The 22,711-nt window shown below is 34.4% G+C and overlaps 1 protein-coding gene across 1 annotated transcript; it reads right to left on the bottom strand.

Moving 5' to 3' along the window:
* Positions 1-16,680: 16,680 nt before the first annotated feature.
* Positions 16,681-19,636, bottom strand: LOC131158222 (small ribosomal subunit protein eS12-like). The gene is made up of 5 exons (XM_058112929.1): positions 19,497-19,636; positions 19,325-19,373; positions 17,503-17,791; positions 17,052-17,117; positions 16,681-16,965 (listed from the first exon to the last, which is right to left on the bottom strand). The coding sequence occupies exons 2-5, from the start codon at positions 19,330-19,332 to the stop codon at positions 16,906-16,908; spliced, it is 423 nt and encodes a 140-aa protein (XP_057968912.1). The 5' UTR covers positions 19,333-19,373; positions 19,497-19,636; the 3' UTR covers positions 16,681-16,905.
* Positions 19,637-22,711: the final 3,075 nt, after the last annotated feature.

The raw sequence follows: 22,711 nt of genomic DNA, 5'->3' as shown, positions 1-22,711 counted from the left end.
GTGATGTGAACTTTTTGAAGAAATTGTGCAAAATACTTTTTTATGACTAATTTTGGCAAATGAAATTTGTAGAAATTTGTAAAGTAGCACAACCTTTTATAAGATCTGTTGTGCTTAACTGTAAGGTAGTTATTGCTTTGATGATGCTTATATTGACCAAGTAATGTGTTTTGAAAAACTATGGAGCACTAACCGTTGGTTGATCCTTGATAGCTATCACATAATTTAAATTGCTTGTATGAAATGTCTGGACTAATCATACTGAATTGCTTATGTTGAATGGACTGATCATACTGAACTGTTTGTGGTGAATGGAATATGGTGATATACTAAACTGCTTATGTTGAATGAAATATTGTTGAAGTATTGAATTGTTTCAGGTTTGAATATATTAAAAAATGCTTTATTTACAGACAACATGCTACCGAAATTTCTATTGATTTTTTCAAAAATAAAATATGATAAAAGGGTCATAAAGTGCAAACATTAAGGGGGAGGAATTTATAAAATCCTTTAAACATGTATGCATATCTTGAGGGGAGAATTTTTAAGAAATTATTTTTCAAAAAGAATACAAATGGTTTGCCATCATAAAAAAGGGGAAGAATGTTAGCCCTAGTGGCCTAGGATTCTCTTTCCAACTTATTTTGATGACAACAACCCATTAGTAGTTCTTAAGTATGCTAACATTTTTCCTCAAGTTTAGTTCAGATATACAGGACAGTTCCAAGGCAAGCATGAGGGTTAGACATATATCGAACAAGCAAAAAGCAAATGACCATCAACAAAGTTCCACACATGGCACATCCGGAGCTCAACCACCCAAACAAATATATATATATATATATATATATATATATATATATATAACATCTACGTTAACTGTATTTTTGTTGGGTTGTGTGTGTGAGAGGTAGGATGTATGCTACAACTCTTGTGAATATGGTGTGGTCAAGAGTATCTTGCAAGAGACGAATAAATCACATAAGCATATAGCTTATAATAGGTTAGAACATGAATTCTGAGTTCACACATGCATATCGAGTCACTTAACTGCATAAGATGTCAAAATGTCTTTCAAATGTATTTTATCAAACCAAGACATCTTATAATTGGTAAAAATTATTTCTGTACAAGTTTGGACTTTAACTTGAACGAAAAATATTTTTTGACTTATCCATATTCATTTAGGTCCTTATACAAAACAAAGAGATTTGTCAACGAATACAAGGGATTCTTCGACGAACACATGGAGGAAACTTGTCAACGTACACAGGGGAATCATCAACGATGAGATCCTGAGACCACCTAAAATCTCAGAGCATACTCATCGACGAATACAAGGGAATCGATGATGAAAGTATAGTGGTGGCTCACAGACATATACAGGGGAATCGTTGATGAAAAGAAACCGAGACCTATCTGAATTCAGCAAGGAAAACTCGTTGACGAACATAGGGTATTCGTCGACGGATGCATGTGTACTACTCGTCAACGAGGTCATGGAATCGTTGACGAGGTTTGGGCTACAGGCAACATTTAATGCACAGTAACGGCTAGTTTTAGGCTTTTCTTTTCTCCATTAATGCCCATCGGCTCTCTAGTGAGCTACTCGTCCCTTTGCCCTTTAATATGGGTCTTGTACATTCATTTCGAGTTAGTTGAGCACTTGGTTGTTAAGCATATTAATTGAGCATTCATTTCTAGGTGTTCATCTTTGCTCATACTCTCTTGCTCTTTACTCTTACCTTACACGTCATTTACAAAGAGAGTAGTGGGAGGTTTGATTTTTATTATCTACTCAAGGAGGAGCACTTTGAAGTTGTATCTAGTTGCTTTGATTTGCTGTATTGAGGGGTTCTTTGTGAGCCTTTGTAAGGTGACTCTTGGTGAACATCTTGTTGTAGCTCTTGGTGAGCAGCTGAATTGTAAAAGCTTCTCCATCTTGAATAAGGATTGATTAGTGGATTTTGGGAATCCTTGAGTTGGTCTCAAGGTGTGGATGTAGGTTTGGTGCCAAACCACATTAATATCGTCGTGTTAAGCTCTTATCACCCTTCCTCTTTTACATTATTTGCTTGTCATTATTTACTTTGAATATAAATTGTAATATAATACACTTGTATCTTGCCAAGATAATTTTGTGACAGTAGAAAAAGTAATATATCCTTTAAAGACGTCTATTCACCCCCCCCCCCTCTAGGTGCACACTCGGGTCGACAGACCCAAGTAAGCCACATGGGTTGTAATGACCAAAAAAATTAATTATTAATTAATTAATTGAAATTATTAAGGAAATTAATTAAATTAAGAAATCTAAGGGTTATGTGTGTGTGTGTGTAAAGATAAGAATGTCTCAAGAAGAATCCTAAGACATCCTTCCTGAGAAAGTTGATTTGCACTCTCTCTCTCTCACGTTCTTCCATCTCTCTCTCTCTACTTTCTCTCTCCTCACTCTCTTCCTCTCTCTAAGATTTCTTCAGCCAAACGTGCGCCAATTGGAGACCAAAAAATATCACTGGGCTCCATTCTCTACCACTGACATTTCTACCGGAGTGGATTTTTTATAGAAGCGACGTAGGCATATCTCCTGGGATAAGATAAATTTTCACTCTTACCTCAATTTTTCTTAAATCTTAAGCCAAATTGACGGTCGGACACCATCACGAGAATCTAGGCATGATTCTCTACAAGTCTAGCGGAGCGAGTTTCTCGTGGGGTTGTCATAGACATAGCTCCAAAATTAGGATAAGAGGGTTATTTAGAGATTAATTGTTATTTAATTATTACAGATTTGGAAACCCTATAGGTGTGGTTCAGGAAACCAGGTAAGGGGGAATAAAACTATATCAGTATTTTATTAAAGTGAATCAGTTATTTATGAGCATATGAAACCTAGTATTTATCTATATGATTTTCAAAACAGCCTAAGTACTGGAAAATGATGATTTTGTTTAAGGTTTATATTTGAGATAATTGCATATGATATTAAGTCCGTGTAGCATGAGAACAGTTTTTCCTAATAAATTGAATATGAATTACTGTGGTATTTGGGCTTGCATATGGGGATGTTTGTAATAATTATGGCATGATGAATGAATTTTTATGTTTGATTCCCATGTGGAAATATATTAATATGTTGAATTCCTGTGGGAAAATGCATTTGATGCGTCTGTGTGAATTACCTGGTGTGATTATTCGTATGCATCACAATATAACGTTGACATAAGGAGGTTGTTATATTGCATGGATATAAATCATGATATGACGTTGGCAGGCCGAAGAGTTCATCATATTGTCATTTATATGGGGTAGGACATTCGCAGGCCTGAGGAGCTTGTTCTACTGATGTGCTACGGGTAGGTCATGGAGATTGGATACTGGTGAATAATGGTGCTTGTGTGGGCCAGGTTGTTTTCTTTGTGGATGATGGTGCTTGTGTGGGCTATGTTATGTATCTTGTGTGGATGATGGCACCTGTGTGGGCTATGTTACATATCCTATGTGGATGATGGCGTCAGTGTAAGTCATGCTATGTACCTTGTGTGGATAGTGGTGCTTGTGTGGGCCATGTGTAGATAAGAAGTACGGAGGTGCCTGTGTGGGCGACGTACTGATATGTGCGCAGTTGCTCTGTGTGGGTCATGTACTGAGGACATTGGAATACGAAGTATGAGATGCATGGTTCCTGTGTGGATGTGTTGTGCACATGTGAATTTAATTATGGCATAATAATAATAATAATAATTGTATAGCATGTTGTGAATGTATGTGTGTGCATGCGGCGAGGTAAACATACCACCGAGGGTTTGCTGAGAAAGGCAAGTGCTCTGATAGGTAGTTTCTTGATATCAGTGCAAAGGGATGCTACTTGTATAGGCAGGTAATCATCCCGATCCTCGAAAACCTTTACCTTTAAAAAAATAAAGAAGTGTATACTGGCGGCGAGGTAATTCTTCACCTGAGGGCTTACTGAGTAAGGTGAGTGCTCTGGTAGGTATCTTTTAGGTACCAGAGCGGAGGGAAGCTACTTGTATAGGCGGGTAATCTTCCCTATCCTCAGAGACTTACGCCTGCATAAAAATTATGTACTTGTGCATATTGGATGTGTGTATGATATCAGAAGTCAGTGATGTTAATAATGATGCGTTTTCTCAGTTGTTATTGATATTATATGAGAAACAGTTTATTTTGATATATATATATATACTCATCTGCCACGCACTATTATAATTTATTCTACCGTTACTGAGAAATCTCTCATCCTAATGAATTATAAACTTTGCAGGTTCTTCTAGAGATCGAACTTGAAGACCTGGGCTGGGACTGTTTTTGGTAGTTTTCCTTTTGGGGTATTGTGAGATACTGGTAAATACACATATATATTTGTGCATGATTATGTTTTAAATGCTGGTTGTAGATACGAATATTTGGTTGTTGTAGTGTTCATTTTTGGGATGTTATATAGAACTCTGGTATTTATTTGAGGTTATTTATTTATATTTCGCTGCGTGTATGTTAATTATGGTATCAGAGGTGGAGGATTGAACAGCATGGCACTCGGGTCCCACTTGGTGGGTTCGGGGTGTCACAAGGTGGTATCAGAGAATTAGGTTATAGATTATGCAAACTTTAGGATTGATTAATACCAGAGTATAGGTACGAATAAGGATAAGGATAGGAATGGGTAGATTAGGATATTGATAGGAGATTTTGAGGTTTTTTTGTAGCTTAGAGGCAGAAATCCATTGATGGACTTCTATGAGTTTCTGAATCCAACCAGTTTTAGAAAACTACGGTAAATCTGTTGACGATGATGTTTTTGAGCATAGAGACTGAAACTCAAAATTAGAACTTGAGGGTTAGGTTGATTTGGGGATAAATTGGTTGTTTGATGTTTTAATTGAGGATGTTGACTCTATAAGTCCAATCCGATTTTGCTAATGACAAATCACTTAGTATTTGATCTGTGCATTGAGCTTGTGAACAAGACCGATATTAAGCATACACGAAAGGATAACGAGTCATGGAAGCCTTAAAGTAAAGCATACATATCTTGGTCTGATCCATAGAACTCAAAGAGTACGAGAATTAAGATGTAAGCGGCAAAATTCAAGAACATCTTGGGAATGGGTACTTAGAACTCATGTATTTATATTTTCGTATGATTTAATTTGAGGCTTAGCATATACCCTAGAATAACTTTAGGATTCATACATTTTATGAACATCATTAGGGGACATTCATGGACTTAGAAATATTGTTAAAATCGTAGAAAATGTTTTTATAAAAGAGCCAAGAAAGAGAGCAAAGCAGATTTTTAAATTAAAAAAGAAAAATTCAGAAAAAGGGAACTTCAGTAGCCTAAACTCAACCTCAGTCGCATGAAGAATTTCTTCATGAGCCTAAAGATTAAGTTCGGTAGCCTGAGGAATTAATAGAAAACACAGAAAGTTGGCCGAGGCACTTCGATCGCCTAAACCTAGAACTTCAGGCGCCTAAACTCGCCACTTCAGAAGCCCGAACCTCACTTTAGGTGTCTGGCCCTATATTCCAAGTTAATTTTTCAAAGCTTTTAGGGACTTTGGTCGCCTGGGCTTCGACCTCAGTCGCCTGAACTTGCGGGAAAACTTAAAAATCTGATTTTTATTAAAAGGACTCGCGAGATATTTTTTTTGATCCAATGGTTGAGATCAATTCTAAGGGCAAGACACTATATATATTGAATATCTAAACCCTAGTACGGAAGCCAAAGAAAGCCAAGATCAAAAAGAAGAGAAGAGAACTTTGTTTGAAAGAGAAATGAGAAATTTGAGCGTAAAGCTATATAATTGCCTGCACTTTTTCTTATATTCATCAAGCTTAGGCAAGTCTACTTCGAAAATCAAAGGGGATTCAGTTACACATCTTGTTGTCATCTTGGTGTTGAAGTTTGGTTGATTCATTGAGCTTTTCCAAGAGATTCTCATATCAACATCTGTTATTGAATATCTTTAGAGAAGTTTGATATTGATTTGTTTTCATATTTATATAAAAATTGTTTTTGACAAAGTTCAATACTTGAGAAAGTTTTTATTTGGCCATTGTTTAAAGAGTAATCATTCAAGTGTGTTCAAAGTTAAAGACGTGATATTTTGATTATTTCTAAACTAGTTGATTAGATATCCTAAGAAGTGCATAACTATATCTATACATATTGAAGGATAGTTTCTGAAAATCATATATTAAGTTTTTGATCCTTGGTATTCTCATCATATATATATATATATATATATATATATATATATATATATATATATATATATATATATATATATATATATGTTAGGGAAAATACGACCAATATCACATTGAGATTAACATCTTGAGAGAAATATTGCTTTTTTTTTACAAAGTGTGTGTCAAATCTTTGCAATCTTCAAAGCTGTTTTTGTATTCAAAGATTTAACCTAAGTTCTCCAAAGTAGTGATTTATATAAATATTTTTGGGAGATATAATAAAAAGAATTTTGTGTGTGGAAGCATATCATACATAAACGATTGCATCGTTTCATACATTCTGAGCTTCAAGTTTAATCATATGTTAATGTATTAGGAATTTGAATTGTACTCATTAACTTTTGTTGGAAGCAATTTTGAGTGTTTTACAAATTCATTGTATTCACGGTTCAGTTTGTGAACTGAGTGTGAGGAGGAAGTTATACCTCTTATAAGCAGCGGAGTAGGAGGGAGTTGTACCTCTTGTAAGCAACGGATTGTAAGGGAAGCTCTGTCCCAATTTAAGGAGCAGGAATTTTAGTGAAATCTTTGAGTGAGTTGCTCAAGGCAAGGACGTAGGCCGAGTTGGCTGAATCTCGTAAAAACTGTGTTTGTCTTCTCTCTTCCCTTAACTCTTTACTTTCTGCACTACATTATATTGTTTGCAGTGCATATAGATGTTGAATTACTTTGCACACAATTAATTCGGTAAATATAACTTATTGATAAAATCAATTTAAGTTAGTTATAAATCCCAGCAATTGATTTGGTAAATATACAAATAGGGATTAAGTGGTAAATAATTTCAAAGAATTTTAAAATACCCAGTTCACCCCCCTCTTGGGATTACACCTTACTCAACATTTGGCATCAGAGCAGGTTTACATAGACTTAATAGTCAATTTATAAAAAGATCACATGACATATATCGATGTAACTCCATTCGGTGAGGGACACTCATCCACTAGACCACCTATTTTCTGTAATGTAAATTACACCTATTGGAAACGTAGGATGAGCATATATCTATTGAACGTAGATTGGAAGGTATGAAAAATAGTGACTAAGGGTAATCATATTCCCATGAAAGTAATTGACAAGATTAATATACCTAAAACCGAAGATGAGTATACAGAGGAAGACTAGAAATCAGTACAAATCAATGCTACTTCCATGAACTTGCTTTTGTGTGCACTGGACGTAAATGAATTTACTAGGGTAATGACATGTAACTTGGCTAAAGAAATTTGGGAAAAATTAGAAGTTACATATGAAGGCACTAAGGAAGTCAATGATAGTAGGATAGACATGCTCACCAGTGAATATGAAGCATTTAGAATGCATGTTGATGAATCTATACAATCCATATACATGAGATTCACACACATCACAAATTCTTTGAATGCACTTGGAAAAACTTACCCTACTTATGAGTTGATTAGGAAAATACTTATGGGATTACCTCCAGTGTGGGAAGCGAAAGCTACAGTAATAGAAGAAGGGAGAAATCTCAAGGAGATGTTGGTGGATGAATTCATTGGATCGCTCATTACCTATGAGCTGGCAATAAATGAGAGAAAGAATGAGCAAAGCAAAGCAAAGAAGGTCACTGCACTTAAGGCATCATCAAGTTACTCAAGTGAAGGAAGTGATTCCGAAACGGATGATGACATTGCCTTGCTTACAAAGAAGTTCGTAATGTCTTTGAAAAATAATAGGAAGTTCAATAGAAAATTTCAAAACTCTAAATCAGAAATAGGAGAGTCTAGCATGAAGAAAAAGAAGGAGGATCTATCAATATGCTACAACTGCCAAGAGGTTGGACATATCAAGCCTGAGTGTCCTAAACTAGTGAGAGCCTCAAAGAAAAAGAAGAAGGCAATGAAAGTCGGTTGGGATACACATAGCACCTAGTTGTTCAAAATTTGAAACCGGCGACGAAGAGGTTGTCAATCTATGTCTAATGGCACATGGTGACCTTGAGGTACAATCCTCATTTTCATCATTTTTGTATTATTCTAGTGATTTTGAAAATGAAAATGATATGATTTCATATGATGAACTGAAACAAGAATACCTGTACTCTATTAAAATGTTTAAGAAGAAAACAAAGAAAATTTCTGAGTTGAAAAGTAAAGTCAAAGAACTTGCAAGCTTACTTGAACGTCAAAATGAATCTCATGCATCTTTCATAAGAAATAAAGATTTGAAAATTGAGGAGTTAGAAAAGGATTTGAAAGATAAATCTGAAATTATTTGCAAATTTACTGAAGAACAAAACAATTTTGAAAAGCTCCTAGGATCTCAAAGAAATTCCCTAAAAAAGGAAGGACTTGGTTTTAATGGGAAGGAAAATCTAAAGAAGAGACATATGTACATGAGTTATTTTATAAGAGAGTCAAAGTCATATGTTCCAACTAAGCATTATCATTAAAATACTACATGCTTTAAATGTAAAAGGTTGGGTCACATAAAATTTGATTGTCCGTTCAAAAATAAAGATTTCAAAATTAAGAAAGTATGGAAGGTCAAAGGAAAATCTAACACTAACCCCCCTGGACCCAAGAAAATCTCGGTACCAAAGCTAGTTGTTTGATTATATCTTGTAGATATGTTTAAGATCAGCATCCTCAAAAGATAAATGGTATATGGATAGCGGATGTTCACGTAATATGACCGGGGATAAAACGAAATTCACATCCATCACACCTAAGGATGAAGGGTTTGTCACTTTTGGAAATAATGCAAAGGAAAGGATCACAGGTATAGGTAAAACCGGTAATGAATCATCACTCATTATAGATGATGTTTTACTAGTTGAAGGTTTAAAGCATAACTTATTGAGCATAAGTCAACTATGTGATAAAGGTTACAAAGTGTCTTTTGAACATGATAAGTGCATAGTTTAACACAAAACTGATAATAAGATATTGTGCACTGCTAAGCGTCATGAAAATGTATATACCACAAGCTTTGATAACTTAACTTCACTGAGTGTGACATGCTTATCTTCTATGAATAAAATTAACTAGATTTGGCATAGGAGACTAGGACACGCAAACATGGATTTAATCTCAAAACTTGTCAAGAAAGAATTAGTTAAGAAACTGCCTAAGACTAAATTCGTGAAAGATAAAATCTGTGATGCTTGTCAACTAGGAAAACAAGCAAGAACAAGCTTTAAGAAAAAGAAAGAAATCTCCACTACTAGGTCACTTCAAATGCTACACTTAGACTTATTTGGACCAAACCAAATTCAGAGGTTAGGAGGAAAACATACGCATTTGTTATAGTTGATGATTTTTCAAGATATACATGGGCACTATTCTTAGGTCACAAAGATGAAGCATGTGAACAATTTATAAACTCGTGCAAGAAAATTCAAAATGAAAAGGGATATACAATCACTAAAATTCGAAGTGATAGGGGTAGAAAATTCAAAAATCAAGGCATGGAAGGCTATTGTAATTCATTAAGAATTGTCCATAACTTTTTAGCCCTTAGAACACCACAACAGAATGATGTAGTTGAATGGAAGAATAGGTCTATATAAGAAATGGCCAGAACTATGCTTAACGAACATAAATTACCTAAGTATTTCTAGGCTGAGGCAGTGAATACCGCCTGCTATGTTCTAAATAGAGTTCTAATTAGACCATCACTTAATAAGACTTGTTATGAATTATGGAATGGCCATAGACCGAATATATCATATTTTCATATCTTTGGCTGTAAATGTTTTGTGCTCAGAGACAATGAGCATCTAAGAAAGTTTGATGTGAAATCTAATAAAGGTATCTTCTTAGGGTATGTCTTAGATAGTAAAGCCTATAGAGTATATAACAAACAAACATTGACAGTTATAGAATCTATTCATGCTGTGTTCGATGAGTCAAATCCTTTCTCCAAAAGGACTGATGAAGATGAAATTGAGATAAACAAGGAGCTTGAGAAACTATCCATTGAGAATGATTCAAAAAAGAAAAATGAAATTAAGGAACCATCCACTGAAGCTATTCAAATTGAAGATGAGGTTAATAAACCGCCAAGAGAATGGAAGAACATAAAGAATCATCCCATTGATCAAATAATAGGTGAACCATTACGTGGAGTAGCCACTTGATCCTCTCTTAGGAATATGATTAGTCACTTTGCATTTATATCTCAAGAAGAACTTAAGAATGTGAGTGAAGCTATAGAGGATGAATCATGGGTTTTGTCCACGCAAGAAGAGTTAAATCAATTTGAGAGAAACAAAGTATAGACATTAGTTCCCAGACCTGAGGATAAGTCAATCATTGGAACAAAATGGATATATAAGAATAAAAAGGATGAACATGGAATAATTGTGAGAAATAAGGCTAGACTAGTAGCTCAGGGAGATAACCAGGAAGAAGGTATATATTTTGAAGAAACCTTTGCACCTGTAGCTAGGATGGAAGCCATACGAATGCTTTTAGCATATGTAGCTTTTAAGGATTTCAAATTATATCAAATGGACGTCAAAAACGCATTTTTAAATGGCTTCATAAATGAAGAAGTGTATGTAGAATAACCCCCAAGTTTTGAAAACCATAAGAATCCAGATCATGTTTATAAACTAACAAAAGCCTTGTACGGTTTAAAGCAAGCTCCTAGAGCTTGGTATAAAAGGCTAAACGGTTTTCTATTAGAAAATGGGTTCATAAGAGGAAAGATTGATAGAACTATGTTTATAAAGACTAAGAAAGAAGATACTCTCCTAGTTCAAGTATATGTAGATGACATCATATTTGGCGCTACGAATAAAAAATTGTGTAATGAATTTGCTAATGCTATGCAAAATGAATTTGAGATGGGCATGATGGGTGAACAAAATTTCTTCCTAGAACTTTAGATCAAACAAGTAAAACATGGAATATTCATAAATCAATCGAAGTATATTAGAGACCTACTCAAAAAGTCTAATATGGAAGATGGAAGAATACTAGGTACACCTATGAGCGTTTCATTGAAATTAGACAAAGATGAATAAGGTATACCAGTAGATGTCAAGTTGTATCGTGGAATGTTATATCTGACTGCCAGTAGACCTGATATAATGTTTAGCGTATGTTTGTGCACAAGATTTCAGTCTACACCAAAAGAGTCACATTTGTTAGCCTTTAAACAAATACTTGGATACCTAATAGGAACGGTGGAAATTGGATTATGGTATCCTAAGTACACATCTTTTTAGATTATCAGCTATTCAGATGCTGATTTTGCAGGTAGCAAAGTGGATAGGAAGAGTACTAGTGGTACTTGTCATTTCTTAGGACATTCCTTAGTCTCTTGGTTTTCCAAGAAACAAGATTTAGTAGCTCTTTCCACAATTGAGGTTGAATACATAGTAGCAGGTAGTTGTTGTGCTCAAACGCTATACATGAAGCAACAACTAAAAGATTTTAGATTAAATTATGAAACAATCCCTATTAGATGCGATAATACGAGTGCGATAAATATTTCAAAGAATCTCATATTACATTCACGAACTAAGCATATGGAGCTACGACATCACTTTCTTCGTGATCATGTGCAAAAAGGGGATGTGACACTTGAGTTTGTATGCACGGATGAACAATGGGCACATATACTCACGAAACCACTTGCAGAGGATAGGTTTATCCAAATTAGGGGTGAATTAGGCCTGATGCATAGTCGAGAGGTTGCTTAGAATTATATTAGATAACATAATTCAGGGGGAGTAACGTCACTTAAGATGTAATCACTTGGTATCAAATTAATCAAATGTTGGTATCGCATTAATTAACATTTGGTATCAAATCAATCAACATTTGTGCACATCAATATACCATTAGTCCACATTTGGTATCACATCAATCAATATTTGGTATCCTCACATAATCGTTGAAACTTATGCATTAGTAAGGGGGGATGGTTGATGTAAAAAGGGGAGAAGTAAATTTTTTTTTTTTTTTTTCCAAATCTAATGGTTGAACAAGACTCAAACTTTAAAATTTCAAAGGGGAGAAGAACATAAGGTTAGGTCCACTCATGTCTTTTTACTACATATCTTTTTGTTGATGTCAAAAGGGGGAGAAGAATGAGCAAAAATTGTTATTGATGTTATGCAAAGAGGGAGATATGCAAGGGGAAAAAGCAAACACTGTTGAAACATCATGAGTATATTTCATTTGAAGGCTAAACACCTTATGTATAAACATGAGCATATTTTCATTTATTGAATATTTGATACATTAATTAAGGGGGAGCCTTGTTAGGCGTAACCCATTATATAATTTTTGCTCATGTATTTGTCATCATCAAAAAGTGGGAGATTGTTGACTCTATTAGTCCAATCCGGTTTTGATAATGAAAAATCACTTGGTATTTGATCTGTGCATTGAATTTGTAAACAGGACTTATATTAAGCATGCACGGAAGGATAACGAGTCATGGAAGCCTTAAAGTAAAGCATACATATCTTGAACAGATCTATGGAACTCAAAGAGTACGAGAATCAAGATGCAAGCGGCAAAGTTCAAGAACATCTTGGGAATGGGTACTTAGAACTCATATATTTACATTTTCATATTATTTAATTTGAGGCTCAGCATATACCCTAGAATGACTTTAGGATTCATGCATTTCATGAACATCATTAGGGGACATTCATGGACTTAGAAATATTGTTAAAATCTTGAAAAATATTTTTATAAAAGAGCCAAGAAAGAGAGCAAAGCATATTTTTAAATTAGAAAAGAAAAATTCAGAAAAAGAGAACTCCAGTAGCCTGAACTCAACCTCAGTCGCTTGAAGAATTAATGGGAAACACAGAAAGTGGATAGAGGCACTTCGGTCGCCTGAACCTAGAACTTCAGGTGCCTGAACTCGCCACTTCAGGAGCCTGAACCTCACTTTAGGCGCCTGACCCTGTGTTCCAAGTTAATTTTCAAAGCTTTTAGAGACTTCGGTCGCCTGAGCTTCGACCTCAATTGCCTAAACTTGTGGGAAAACTTTAAAATCTGATTTTTATTAAAAGGACTCGCGAGATATTTCTTTGATCCAACGGTTGAGATCAATTCTAAGGGTAAGACACTATATATACTGAATATCTAAACCCTAGTATGGAAGCCAAAGAAAGCCAAGATCAAAGAGAAGAGAAGAGAACTTTGTTTGAAAGAGAATTGAGAAATCTGAGCGTAAAGCTATACGATTGCTTGCGCTTTAGCTTATATTCATCAAGCTTAGGCAAGTCTACTTCGAAAATCAAAGGGGATTTAGTTACACATCTTGTTGTCATCTTGGTGTTGAGGTTTGGTTGATTCATTGAGCTTTTGATTCATTGAGCTTTTCCAAGAGATTCTCATATCAACGTCTATTATTGAATATCTTTAAAGAAGTTTGATATTGAGTTGTTTTCATATTCATATAAAGATTGTCTTTGACAAAGTTGAATACTTGAGAAAGTTTTTATTTGGCCATTGTTTAAAGAGAAATCATTCAAGTGTGTTCAAAGTTAAAGACTTGATATTTTGGTTACTTCTAAACTAGTTGATTAGATATCCTAAGAAGTGCATAACTATATCTATACATATTGAATGACAGTTTCTGAAAATCATATATTAAGTTTTCGATCCTTGGTATTCTCATCATATAGATACATATATATTAGAGCAAATACTACCAAGATCACATTGAGATTGAAATCTTGAGAGAAATATTATTATTTTTTATTTTTTTTGACAATGTGTGTGTCAAATCTTTGCAATCTTCAAAGTTGTTTTTGTATTCAAAGATTTAACCTAAGTTCTCCAAAGTAGTGATTTATATAAATATTTTTGGGAGATTTGATAAAAAGAATTTTGTGTGTGGAAGCATATCATACATAAACGATTGTATCGTTTCATACATTCTGAACTTCAAGTTTAATCATATGTTAATGTATTAAGAATTTGAATTGTACTCATTGACTTTTGTTGGAAGCAATTTTGAGTGTTTTACAGATTCATTGTATTCACGGTTTGGTTTGTGAACCGGGTGTGAGGATGAAGTTGTACCTCTTGTAAGCAGCAAATTGTAAAGGAAGCTCCGTCCTCTGGGTTTTACAAAGCTTTCTCTCTTTTCTGATTTTCTCTCTAAAACTTCTCTACCCCTCTGATTTTTCCTCTGTATTTTGGTAGAACTTTTTTTTTATGCTATCTTCTTCCTTTCTTTCTCTTTCTGCCTAGTTTTTCTATGCTCTTTTTTTCCCATCCCCTTGCTACAGTGCGAGCCTCCCTATTCATAGGGAGGCTTGGGGGTCTGATTGACGCCAAATTTACCCTCTAACAAAATTCCCTTCTAACAAACCTGGCAGGGGATATTTTTTATTCTATGCACATGTGAATTTATTTCTTTGCCTTTTCATTTTATTTTCTAAATTTCTAGCTAACCAATTGATTCCACTACTCCTTTGTGCGTAGGTGAAATGGGAGGTCCAACTGGCAGTCTAGGAGTGGAGGGCTTATGCATTTTCACTTCATTTTTGTTGTTTTTTGTAATTTTCTTTGTGCATGTGTTTGTTGTGTTTTGATGTCACCCCCCCCCCCCCTCACCCCCTTGTACTGCAACATTTGTTTGTACACTTTGTATGTTTATTTCCTTGTATTTGTACTTCAACATTTTCCTGTAATTCTGTATTTTTATTTCCATGTATTTTGGTATTTTAACTACTTGTATTTTGAATTTTTCCCTTACTGTTTGTGTGTTCCCAGTATCACAACTAGGACACGTGCCCCTTCCCCTCTTTAGTAAAATGTGACCCAATTTTTCCTTTTTCAATTTTGACCAACAAAACCAATATCACAATTGACCGATCTTTTTCGAAAGGAAAAACCTGATAATAAGAAAGATGACTTTGAGACTTGCCTAAAACCCAATTTCCAAAATTTGGAAGACTTACTCTAAAATTTGTTAGACTTAGTTTGAAAATTGAAAAACTCAATTTAAAAATCTAAAAACTCAATTTAGAGGTTTGAATGACTCAAAAATTCCTAAACTCAAATTAAAGAAACAAAAAACTGGGTTTTCAAAATAAGAGGACAACAATTTAAAACTTAAAGAACTTAACTAAAAGTTTTGAAGTCAACTATGAGGACTCAATATTGAAACCCTAATAAAAGAAAACTAATTTTGAAATCAACTAAGGTTAGAGAACATAAGTTTAAAAGGACTCAATTCTTTGAAAATAGTGGGCTTGATCCCACACTTCGGGACTAAGTTTGACAAATAAAATCAATCTTGAAATTAAAGGGCCTAGCTAAAGGTGATTGGTACCAATATTAAATTTTGAAACTCAAGGCCTATTTCACAATCCTTGGTTTAAGAAAAAGATTAATTTTGCAACTAAAGACAAATCTTCTAAAGTTGTGAAAGCTCACCCAAATTCCCAATATTTGCACTCATTTTTAAAATTAAATAAAATTAATTTTAAAATCAAAGGACCTCTACTAGGACTCAATTTAAAACTCAAGACTCAAAGGACTCAATTCCGAAGCTCGAGATCATTCAGGACTCGAATCAAATTTCCTTGGGGCGGTCTAATTAAAATTGGAGCATCTACGAATACTTAAGCTAGTGAGCCCCATCAAATATAAAGCACACCCATAATGAACTAAATAAGAAGGTTAAGGGAACCCCTTCACAAGGGAAATTTGAAGGCTACTTTTTACTTGGCTTGCTCCTATTAATATTTCAAAATATACCTGCAAGAATTAGGATTTGCTCCATTTTACGAGCATTCACAAAATAATTTTCTTGTGCCTAATCCATTATTAATATATTTGGGCCACTAATAATAACCATTTTGTGGTTCCCATATTCTTCCCTGCAATCAACAAACTTTACAGTCAAGACCATTATTTGTCTGGAGGAGTATCCATGGCTGTTTACCTTGCATTGCAAGTGCACACATGTGAGGTTTGTTGTCTTTGAAGGTGATTGTTGAGAGCAAGATTACACCAAAAAGAAGTAAAATCAACATTTAAGAATAGTATTGAGCACTCCTTAACAGAAATTGGAAGCATGAATTTCAAAACCCACATTTAAATTCATGAGAAATTTAATAAAATTTTATATTATGTTTTGTTAAAAGATCCATACATATCCAAATACAATGTTTGAATTTCATTACTTGTTTTGTAACAAGTTCTATTTGAATCCAACTGAGTCATCCTAACTAATAGTGTACCCATAGTCCTGCTTGGATCAAGAATTTTATTTGAGGAAAAAAAAATATTTGCACAAAACAAAAACATCCTTCTTTATTTAAACATATCTTTTCACCTCAAACACATGTGGCTACAAAGCCCAAAGGTTCGACCTTAGAGATCCTCTAGGTATGGGTGTGTGCCTATGTGCATGTGCACAAGCATCCCATCAATCAAGATATAACCTCAATTGAGCAAACAATCCTTCGTAATTTAAATTTCAAGCAATCTCAAGTACCATTCCATAATTGCAGGTAAGAATAAACATGTCATAATCAAAATATCATCAAAACTAGAAAATTCAGGGACTAGAAGAGCCAATAAGTTGTGTAGGTTCACTCTCAAACCAACAAATTTAAAGGCTTTTACATAAAAACTCAAAAATCGGCCCTAACTGACCCTTTTCCACACGTACTCAGTGAGACTTGACATAATCCTGAACAATATGAAGGGCCTCAGTTTCTTCCCCAAAATCCTGCAAAGCATAACCAAGGAAAATATCACCCAACTCCCTTAAAAGAGTAAACTGTAAAAATAACTTGCGACATATAATTTTCATACCTTCACAACCACACAAGAACAACCCACAACTTTCCTTGCCTTCCCCTCCGAGTCAATCTTGCATAGCTGCATGGGAACAGCCAATATCAACAATTAAAGAAAATCAATACAAAAATCCACCAACAATATGAATGCTAACAAGAGGGGGAAAAAGTCTTTTTAAGCAATTTTTATTGAAACAAGTATCTCTATAACCTGGAAAAAGTAATACATGAACCACTGTGGGTGTAGTAGGTACGTGTACAGTTTTCACTCATGTGCACAATGGTTATAACAAAGACAAAGTTTTTGAAATCTATGATAACAAATTTCCATAAAGAAGATTTTTTAAGAAGCTACAATGACAAGTTCAACAACCGAGCTTAGCAAGCAATACAGGTGAATAAAATAGAATAAAGAAAGAAATAAAAACATTGTAGAAACAATAGGTAGTTGAGTAAAATATACTTACGCCGGCCCATTCGCCAAGAGTCTTAGCACTTGGAACTGTTATCAAAGCCACTGAGTGGTCCGCACATAGTGCTTTCACCAATTTAACATAATCAGGCTGGTTGCAGTCCTCAGCCAGGACACAAAGATGGGCAGCATGCTTTTCAATGACCTTTGCACCTTCATGAAGGCCACGAGCAAGGAAACCATGAGCCAATGATTTCCTCAGAACTAGCTGCAAGGCTGTCATGAGGTCCATCTGCTCACCTAGAGCAGGAGCTGTCTCAGTGGCTACAGCAGCACCCTCTTCTCTGCAAAAAGGCAACAGAAATCCCCGAAAAATGAAACATGATAAGCTGATCTCCAACACTTAGGATAATTAGGAAAGAAAATAAAAGATATCATACTATGATAGCAGTTTCTGTAGTAAAGAGAAGTGACCAGAAAAGGTAGTGATTTCTATCCTATGTTGTATGGATAACTCCAGAAAAAAGAAAAGAGTTGTGAGTAATTTCTCCCCTATATTGTTTGGATATGAGGAAGGAAAGAAAATATTAGTAGTATTATTCTATCAAAGTAATCTATTATTTGTTAACTAAATTAATTAACTCCCTCATTATATTACTCTTCTTTCATTTTGGTCAGTAAGGCATTTTTTCTCTCCAAATCTCTCCACTAGACCTAGAAAAATGGATAAAAATTCGTTCATTTAAACCGCACATTAAATGAATCAAATATGATTTAAACTTTTTTATCCGCCTCCAAATGAGTCGGTTGATAGATTTAGAATTTTATCCGATGGACATCCACCTATCCGCTAACAACTAACATTTAAATTCATTGATGATCACATATGCTCATGCTTATTAAGCATCAAATCAATTAGCATAGCTCCATTAGCCAAGGCCTAGTCCCACACTCTCAACTCTTACACTACGTATGCGTCTCTAGGGTCTACCTTATACCCACATTCAAACTCAAGCTCAAATACTCAGTTTTCTTATGATTAAAACAAAAGTCTCTAAATTCATGTTTTGAAAAATTTTAAAAAAAATTATTTATAATTTTGTGATTAGTTATTAAATGTTTAATATATTATCAAATTATAATTTTAAAAATAACTTCAATTATTATATTACAAAATAAATAGTTCATTGGATGGTAGAAATAAATTATAGTAGGGATAAGAAGGACAGATTATCCACCATCTGCCATGAATTACCAGACCCAAACTGCCATAAATCTGCATCTTAAATGAGTCAGATATGATTGTAATATCCACACCCGATGCCATGGATTATATCCGCTTTTTGCCAAGACTACTCTCCACTTTTGGAGAGATTAAAAAATTAATATATTTCCCCATCATATTATGAAATACAATCTCCACTATTTTTTCCTCCAAATCATTCTATACAAACAAAGTGCAAATATGTAGACCAAAAACTACAGGAGTGACAGATTGAGAGATTCTGACCACGGTAAAACAACAAATTAAATAATTCGCATAAAATTTAATGTCCAGAGGGCAATGTCAAAATCAAATGGTTTAAGACAGTACCAAGAATTGAGCTTTAGCAAATGAGTCATGGAAAACTTACAAATGAATCATGAAAAGCTTTTTCACAGATGCACACAGACCAGGGGCTAAACGGGAGTTGGGGGAAAATTATTAAGAAAATAATAGAGAGAAAGCAAACGCCGAACAGAAATACAAATCAAAAGTTGCCAAGGAAATTTAAATAAGCGTTGATGTTTATCCAATTATCAGTGTAAATTCTTTATAAACCAACAAAATATTAGCACAAAGAAAAAAAACTTTAAGCAGAAGATCACTGACATACCCCGACATTGCTCTGGTCTGTGTTCAAATCTGGTAAGTCCTCCCTGTTGCTGAAGACAAAAGTAAAAGAATTAAATCACATACATCACAACAACATAAACCTAGGTCAGGCGAAGAAGCATGCTTGCGAGGGAGAGAGAGAGAGAGAGAGAGAGAGAGAGATTTGGGCAGACCTTGAAGACAACGCCAGAGAGACCCTGAGAAGGGTGAAAGGTTCATCGTTCGGCGATTTTATAGTTGCTCGCCCTAAAACCCTAGAATCTGCGCTGGGTACCTCTGACCCTGGGTCGGGTTGGAGCCCGGCCCAATCCCAACCTTGTTTTGGGCTGCAGAATTGAAAGCAGTTCGCAAGAGGGAACCTGGGTTGGGGCCCAACCACTCCTTTGGGCCGGCCGAAGGTGGGCTTGAAGCCTTGAACAAATTCTGTTTTGTCCCCTATATATGACATCCAAGAATGTTTTAGGTATGCATGGTTTGGTGTATAGTCTATGTTAAATGTGACTTAATAATTAAACTATTTTCAAAAGTTCAAGAGGCAAAATTTTACGGTTCTTGGTGATAAAAATTGAAATGTTAAACTTACCCTTCATATGTCATTCACACAAAAATAAAATGGTGCCCATGTCCCAAAGTTGAATTGGTCATTACGGCTTCACATTGCCTCCACCATTCTATGATTGCTTTTCTCCATTGTTCCTTCAGCTTCTATTGCCCGTTATGCATCTCTCATGTCCTCATTGGAGATAAACCATGAAATGTTAATTGTTTGTCAATAAGTCAACAGCAACTAAAGTTTTTTTCATGGTCGTCCTATTGTGACAAAATAAGATTTCCAAATATAGTTCCTTGTGCACAATGTCTCTCTAGCTTCTTCTAGCTTCTTATTCCGACATTTAGTTTACTACTTTTTCTCATAAATAACACTCTGTAGACTTGTTGCCTTTGTATCTTGTTCTTCTTAATTCTATGCCTTCTCAATTTTGTTTTAGTTTATCCTCAATGCCTCTTTATTCTTTTGTTTAACAATTGCTTTCTCTAGCATCCAACGACCCTATGAATCTCAACTCAATCTCCTTCCACAACTCTCTCCTCCCTCATGCTTGCCTCTTTTTCTTTCCAAATTTAAGGAGATGGAGACCTTGTAAAGGTGGTGGGGAATCAACATTGGTCAAACATCATTGCTTACTTTGGTGTGTCATGATAAAGTGGATTCTAGGTGCCCTTTTCTTTATTGATTTTTAAGTTTTTGGAGATTCATCTTAGATCTATTTTAATCTTACTTCTCATGCATGTAGTTTTCTTCTTTGACTTGAGTCTTGATTAGGTTATTTTGGCAAAGGTGCGTTGGTGGCTTGTTCAAGATGACAACAACTTGGGAGAATCGTGGAGGAGGAAAAGACCATACACTATGACCCATTCGCTACTTGATATAATTGGTTATAAGAAATTTTATTAATGAATTTATGTTGTCAAAAGTTGCACAATTATTATTATGAAAAATTTGTGGCTTCCAGTTTTTGGGCTCCATGTTTAGCCCATTTTTGGATTCGGTTTTTCATCATAGCTCCAACGATGCAGCCAGCACTTCAAATTTTCTATGTGGGGATTTTTATTCTTGTTACCTTTGTGCCTTTTGTATTTTACACATATTTGATAATTTAGACCCGCCGTTAACGTAGAGGGAACCATGTTAAATTTCTTGTGTCTCAATTTTTTATTGTTTGCATTACTTGTGGGAATTTAGTTCATATATGAGTTGGGTTTTTAGATATTGATTTGATTGGGTTATTTTGGAAAAGGTGCATTGGTGGCTTGTTCGAGGATGGCAACAACTTGGGAGATGGAAGGTTCAAAAGAGATTATCATGGAGGAAAAGACCATACACCCTGACCCGATCGCTACTTAATAGAATTGGTTATAAGCAATACTATTAATGAATTTTTGTCGTTATGCAGACTTGGCTATCTAAGAGTTCAAACTTTCTATTTGATTTCTATTTTTCCTTCCATCTTAGATAATAGTTAATTTGTCTAAATTTAGGCCTTGATTTGTGCTTCTAATATAGATTTTTTAGTTAGTTTAAACTGTCATAGGCTTTGTTTTTTCTGTTGGATTGTAGGCTTTAAGGTAACAATAGGCTGCCTTTATGGTAAGTGGGAAGGATGGTTCTTTGATATGTTCATTTTACCCACCAAAATGCATAGGTAAAAGAAGATGAAGAGTAAGAAGATTAGCCATGTTATATGTCCATATATATTGTTCCCTCTTTGGCTCTCTTATCCTTAATTTTTGTATATGCTTTTCATCTATGTAAAAGTTTTCTAATATATTCTATTATTTTTTTATCAAGTTGGGTTATTTCCATTACCTTTTCTTGAAATCTTGTTGCTTAATAATCTTTCAAAATCTTATTAGAAACTCATTATGCAAGAAGATGAAGAGTGTATACAATTAAATATACATTTTTTTCATTAAAAATATTTTTTTTAAAAACAAACAAACATTTTATAGTTTTTAGACTTGCACAATCTTATCAGGTAAATGTATTGAGGTTAAACCAAACAATGGTTTGCATTATAAACAAATGCTTAATCTGACATTTGAATTGTTTCTTGGTAGTTTCTTTTGTTATATGGGTCACTTACTTCAAAATAATGTTTAAGTTTCAAAGTTTTTCTTCTTTGTTGGATATACAATGGGGCATTCTCTAACTAAGTTTTAGTTCATTCCACAATTCTCGTAACAAGAGGTTGATATGGAAAATTATAAACCCGATTATATTTTTAAAAATACATGCTTCAGTTTTTTCATTTTCTTTATTAAATGGAGGAGAAAGTTACAACATACATATAACAACCTGCAATGAGTACTCTGTATTTTCATTTATAGGTTTTGAAATGAGTTTTTTTTTTTTTTTTGAAAGATTCATGTACACCATATGGCTTGATAGCATAGTCAATGCTCAATATACAATTTTTCTTGTGGATGCCAAATGTGACGTAGCATTTGATTTTGCGCAATCTAAAGATACACTTTGGCATTGTGATTCCTTGAAATTTGATACCTGGAGTATAGGATTTCAAGCAATAAATGATTGTTACATTTGGTTTAGAAGCATATTGTTTATAAATTTATGGGCACGCAGTATTCCATGTTTGATTTATTCCTGAAAATGATGATAATAACTTTGTATTATCAAAATATCTTTAGCTGGGCAAGTGACACTTCACCGAGACAAAAAAAAAAAAAAATTTCTAAATAGAATTCTAGCACAAAACTCGGTGGATGAAAAAAAATATACTAAAAAATGAATCAACTCATTAAATCACAATATCAAAAGCAATAAAGAAAATAAGGCTATAACTCCACTATGTAATTGAAAGGCAAA

This window comes from Malania oleifera, chromosome 6, assembly GCF_029873635.1.
Source record: "Malania oleifera isolate guangnan ecotype guangnan chromosome 6, ASM2987363v1, whole genome shotgun sequence".
NCBI lineage: Eukaryota > Viridiplantae > Streptophyta > Magnoliopsida > Santalales > Ximeniaceae > Malania > Malania oleifera.
Note: the sequence above shows the minus strand (reverse complement) of the source record. Positions and strands in the feature narration are given on the sequence as shown.

Excerpts from the sequence above, each read along its gene's own strand:
- LOC131158222 (XM_058112929.1), bottom strand. Across the intron at positions 17,118-17,502 it reads CTCTTGGCGAATGGGCCGGC|CTATGCAAGATTGACTCGGA; the intron begins GTAAGTATATTT and ends GTTCCCATGCAG. Across the intron at positions 16,966-17,051 it reads GTTCTTGTGTGGTTGTGAAG|GATTTTGGGGAAGAAACTGA; the intron begins GTATGAAAATTA and ends TATGCTTTGCAG.